Genomic DNA, 5405 nt, shown 5'->3' on the forward strand with positions numbered 1-5405 from the left:
CCGAAAAAAAGAACACCCAAAAAAAGTGACCTGTTACACCAAGTCGTAACGTCGTGGTGTTTTCGGCGGAACCTGGGAGGGGATCGAAGATAAAAAAAAAAAGGAAGAAAGGGAAAAAAGAAGGCCATTGTGTGCTGTGTCCAACTGAAGCTTTCATGTTCGCATTCCCGTATTCCTCGGCACGTCGGTCGTTTTCCCTCCCCTTCTTTCCCCCTGGGCCCCTCAAAACCCTCCCCCTTCGGGCTCTTCCCTTCCGTCAATATCCCCCATTCCGACCCCTCTTCCCCCCGCCCGTGTTTCCTTTAGAACGGCTATCACATGCGACATTTTACTGTATCACCCCTGCATGTCTGCTATATTACGAATCAGATCCCGCGAAATTACAATTCTCACTGGCTATTACGGCACCACTTACGGCCCGCCAACACCCGCCCACAAAGCAGCTTGATTGGATGGAGTGGTTAAGGTTAGGATAGCCGATTGGTCAGGGGATAGGACATGTACAAATGGGGTTTGTACCGCGACAACGCAGCGCAAAGCTACCGGGAAAAAATATTCGACAACAGATTGCCGTGCATTTTCGCTGTGACATGACACAAACATTTAAGACTACCCAATCTGAATTAAGACAATGTAATGCTTTTTTTAAGGTCCTTTAGGAAACGGATTTAAGGACTTTTTAAGGACCCGCGGCCACCTTGTTACTGAATTCAATTCGGTAACGTTATTGTTGACAACAGTAGCCATAACAATATTTTTCATCCCCGTTACCAACCTGCATAGTAGCTACTAGTGCACCCCACAAATATTCAATCCTGACATAACCTGAAATCCAAAAGTCTAAAATAAAAATAGAATTTAAAAATTCAAAACTAATATAGCCATGTTACTTGGAAGGACAACCTTTCAGCTGTGCTATTTAATATATTAAAGTGCCCATTTCATGAAGAAAGAAAAAAAAAAACATCCATGCTGTTTTGAGTGAGATACGGGTTTCTGAATGTCCTACACCTTCAATCTCCGGGTAAGGTGTTCAATATCTGCTAGGCTTTCTACGTCACTAGCCGAGATGGCAAACCGTAGCACATGCTAGCGCTAGCATGCTAGCTCGTTCTCAATGGCAAACCACTGCTTCAACACACACACTAGTTTACCATAATCCACAAAGAATAGTCAGCTGTTTGGCCGGCAGCCCACACTTATAGAAAGCTCTGTTCCTACTTGTTAAAACAAAAAACAGCAGTGTCGTTGACAAGCTCAGATTGTGGAGGTCTGTCATCTTAATATGACCCAGTGAACCTTCAGGATTAATAGAGAATTGGTGTACCTGCAGTGCTTTGACCCGCTCCATTTCGCCTCTGTCCCCCACAAGAACAACCCTCTTCCCACCTTTGGCAGTATATCTGAAAGAGAGATGAAGAGCAAACAGAGTGAACAAGGAGGTAACACACACACCACACAACACACACACATCCCACACCACCCCACACACACACACACACACACACACACACACACACACACACACACACACACGATTGGGTTACAGCCAGACAATCCACCTGTATCACTGATAGAAACAGGGTTGGATAGAAATTGGGTAGAGGAGGATAATTACAAAAATAACGTAGGAAGCTAATGCATGTTCCCTGTAGTGGAACATAAGAGCAAATTTCAATTCCCACATAAAAATTATACCCACCTCATTGTATTTCAAATTTGTTTTAAGTCAATATAATTGGCCTTATGATAGGAGAGCAAACATTTTTAATAGACCTAAAATTAACTCAGTCGCAAGTTTATTAGTAGTGTTTGATACAGACCCCCGACCTCCTGTGACTTACTGCCCCCTGTACTGTCAAGAGAAAAGTCAGTGATATTTGAGGGTTTTATGGGTTCCCCTCTCAAATAATCCTAGACCAAAGACTGCATTAAATGTAAATGTGCTGTATTTATATAGCGCTTTTCCAGTCTTAACAACTGCTCAAAGCGCTTTTACATCTACAGGAAACATTCACCATTCACACACATTCATACACTGTGGCCGGGGCTGCCGTACAAGGTGCCACCTGCTCATCAGATAAACATTCACACACATTCACACTCCGATGCGCAGCACCGGGAGCAACTCGGGGTTCAGTGTACTTGCCCAAGGACACTTCGACAATGACTGCAGGGGCGGGGATCGTACCACCAACCTTCCGATTGGCAGGCAACCGCTCTACAACTGAGTCACAGCCGCCCCTGACAACTGCTCAAAGCGCTTTTACATCCACAGGTAACATTCACCATTCACACATTCATACATTCATACACTGTGGCCGGGGCTGCCGTACAAGGTGCCACCTGCTCATCAGAAATTGTGTTGAAAAGCTAGGGTCCACAGACGCAAGTAAACATCCAGTTACAGATTTCATTTACATGTGGACATGGCACATCTCTCGAATTTTGAATCATTGCGATCTACGGGCACAGACTCGTTGTTCTTTAGTACCCCAGACTCAATGGTTTCCTTTTCAGCCTAAACAACCCAGTAATTAGAAAACAATTTGTTAAATGGTATTGTTATATTAATGTGTTTCTAATATTTTGTATATCTCAATAAGGGTAGACTAAATATTAGAAAAAACATTTCAATATAATGCAGTACTACTCAAAAGCATCAAGCACTACTGCCTCTACAAACTCCAACCAAAATGACTAGGAAGTTGAAAACTATTTCAACAAAAACTGAAAGCAGGCCTGTTGTATTGTACTAAGTGCATTGATTTTGATTTTAGTTGCTAGTTTACCTGACACACCGATTGCCAATGACTATTTCCCAGTTCTACTGCTCTGTTTCTCCACAGCATTTTGAAATTTGTAACATTGCTGTGTTTTACTAACGTTACTAGCTTGCCCACATATAACGTTAGGGAAATCCTGATTTGACACACAATTGGATATTATGTACGCCAAAGGTGTAATGGAAAAAAAAAAGTAAGGTGAAAAAAAGAAGGTATTTAGTGAGATTCAGAGAAAGGGGGAAGGAAAAAAAGTTAACCCATACGTACTGACCTTCCCCGTCTTCACATGCCATCTCCAGAAATACATGGTCCTTGGTGGTTTCGGCGATCTTCGAATCATAGACCGAAGAATCCAGCAGACTCCGAGCTGTCCCTAGAGTCACTATGCTGCTGTCAGCCATGCCAGGAACTTGTGGAGGCACCAAATTGTCCAAACTATCAAACGTTACAGGAAATGAACAAAAAAAGACGCTTGTGTTTCTTTAAACATGCTTTGTATAATATCGCTAATGGTCAACATGTTTTGAATGATTAGCCAGGCCGTCCAGGGTTATTGTCTTCATTTCATTTTTTTACGCTAACGTTAGCCAAGTTAACGTTGGCTGTAGCCTACTCACCACTGTACCAAATTTCATATGCTAACGTTAAGGTATAATGCGTTTTCAACAGCACAAAAACCACCTCAAAGAATCGTAAACCAAACTTACCGACTGTTTCGTTGGCTGGTAACTTAAATCAAGGAATTACAGAAACGGGAGCGAGCTAGCTTAATTCAATAAACTCTCTAACTAAATTAGCTAGTTAACGTTCGTAAGTAACTTCAAGTCAACAATACAATATAGAATTTACGAGAATTCCTCTTCGGTCCAAAACACTCAGAAAATCTATAACATCTTCGTTATATGGCAAGTCTGGTGTCAATGCATGTTGCCCTTTATGCGTAAATAATCCAAATTGTCGAAATGTGGCTACTTTAGTTTGTTGACAGCTAGCGTTAGCTAACTGCTAAATAGGAGCTAGTCTGGACCAAATAGGTATTTGCCTGAACTCAATTCAAAAAACAAGGCAAACAACGGTGCAGCGCGCTGATTGGGCGAGAGTAACAGAAATCCAGCGGCACCAGTCCGGCGAGGCAGCTGATTGGTCTGTTCATTCAAATAACGATTTGCGTTTTTGCCCAGACGTGCGACCTTCAGGTACTATCGTAAATATTATACAACTCTCCAAGACGAAAACGTCAACGTGTTTTATTAATTACATATACATTAAACTTCATTTTACAAAAACTAATTCTAGAATGAATAAACGGTACGGCCATGTCGATTAAAATCTGCAGCGTAAAGATTTACAAAGAAGGATTTATTCAGCTTAATCACTTCCTGAAAATTAAAAGTTTAAAGACGTATAAAAAAAAGTAGGCCTAGCTACGTTTCTTCTTCTGTTTTATCTGTTGCAAAAAAATAATAAAAGCAAAAATTATCAAAAGTAGTTATATGTAAAGATAATCTTGGCAAGCCGCATGTAGAAACATTATAAGGCCTTATTCTAATTTTAAGTCAATCTGAATCGCTTTCCAAAAAACATTTCTTCTGTAGACCCAGATCATTTCTTGCTGCATTTGTTCACATGTAGTAAAGCAAGTATGTGACTGCTGAATCAATAAAATATTCAATAATAATGTATAGGCCTGTGTCACACTTGCTGCTTCCGGAACACTGAGTAGGGAATCATAAACATCAGAACATCTCCGGCCACGGCAAAGCTGTGGGAAGAAGCCAAGCCGGAGGAGACAAGGACTGGGCAGATGAGCTGAATCTGTTTTTTAACAGATTGACTTACCTCCTCGCTCCCTCTTCACACCCCCCAGCCCCCTCTTCACACCTCCCCTGGCCTTCTCCTCCTCCCTCCCTCCTCAGCCTGCCACCTTCAACGACCCGCATCAGCCATGAACCCACCAGCCCGCTCCTCCCCCCTCCCCGTCATCAGTTCACCACCACCCCTCTCCCCCTCCCTGAGACCTCACTCCTACCATCCACACACCCCATCATCTCCACCCACTTCTCCAACAGATGATCAGGTGAGAAGTCAATGAAGAAGCTCAAGGCAGAAGGCCCCGGGCCGGACGGCATCAGCCCAAGTCTCCTCAGGGACTGTGCTGACCAGCTCTGTGGGGTGTTCAGGCACTTATTCAACCTGAGCCTGAGCCTGGAGAAGGTCCCAGCCCTGTGGAAGACCTCCTGTGTTGGTCCGGTACAAAGTCACCGCGACCCAAGGAGCCAAACCACTTCAGGCCTGTTGCCCTGATTCTCACCTGATGAAGACCATGGAGAGGATCATCTGCGTCACCTGCGACCCTGGTGGCACACAGCTGGACCCCCTGCAGTTTGCTTACCAGCCTGGGATTGGAGGTGGACGACGCAGTGATCTACCTGCTGCACAGATCGCTGCTTCACCTGGAGGACAGCGGGAGCACGTGAGAGTCATGTTCTTCGACTTCTCCAGCTTTTAACACCATCCAGCCTTCGCTCCTCAAGTGAAGATGGAGAGTGCGGAGTGGACCAACATCTGGCTGCATGGATACGGACTACCTCACAACAGACCACAGTATGTGAGGCTCCA

The 5405-nt window shown here is 43.9% G+C and overlaps 1 protein-coding gene across 3 annotated transcripts in view; it reads right to left on the reverse strand.

Moving 5' to 3' along the window:
* Window positions 1–3947, reverse strand: part of ect2 (epithelial cell transforming 2) — a 128337-nt gene extending 124390 nt beyond the window's left edge. The window contains exons 1-3 of one of the 3 annotated variants that reach the window (XM_032511617.1): window positions 3494–3947; window positions 3058–3221; window positions 1328–1403 (exon numbers count right to left, since the gene is read on the reverse strand). In XM_032511617.1, coding sequence (XP_032367508.1) covers window positions 1328–1351 — 24 coding nt within the window. In that variant the 5' untranslated portion in view covers window positions 1352–1403; window positions 3058–3221; window positions 3494–3947. The remainder of the gene's footprint in view (window positions 1–1327; window positions 1404–3057; window positions 3222–3493) is intronic. The other 2 variants (XM_032511619.1, XM_032511618.1) reach the window with 2 other exon arrangements.
* Between the last annotated feature and the right edge of the window lie 1458 nt (window positions 3948–5405).

Source organism: Etheostoma spectabile, unplaced genomic scaffold (assembly GCF_008692095.1).
Source record: "Etheostoma spectabile isolate EspeVRDwgs_2016 unplaced genomic scaffold, UIUC_Espe_1.0 scaffold395, whole genome shotgun sequence".
Classification (NCBI taxonomy): domain Eukaryota; kingdom Metazoa; phylum Chordata; class Actinopteri; order Perciformes; family Percidae; genus Etheostoma; species Etheostoma spectabile.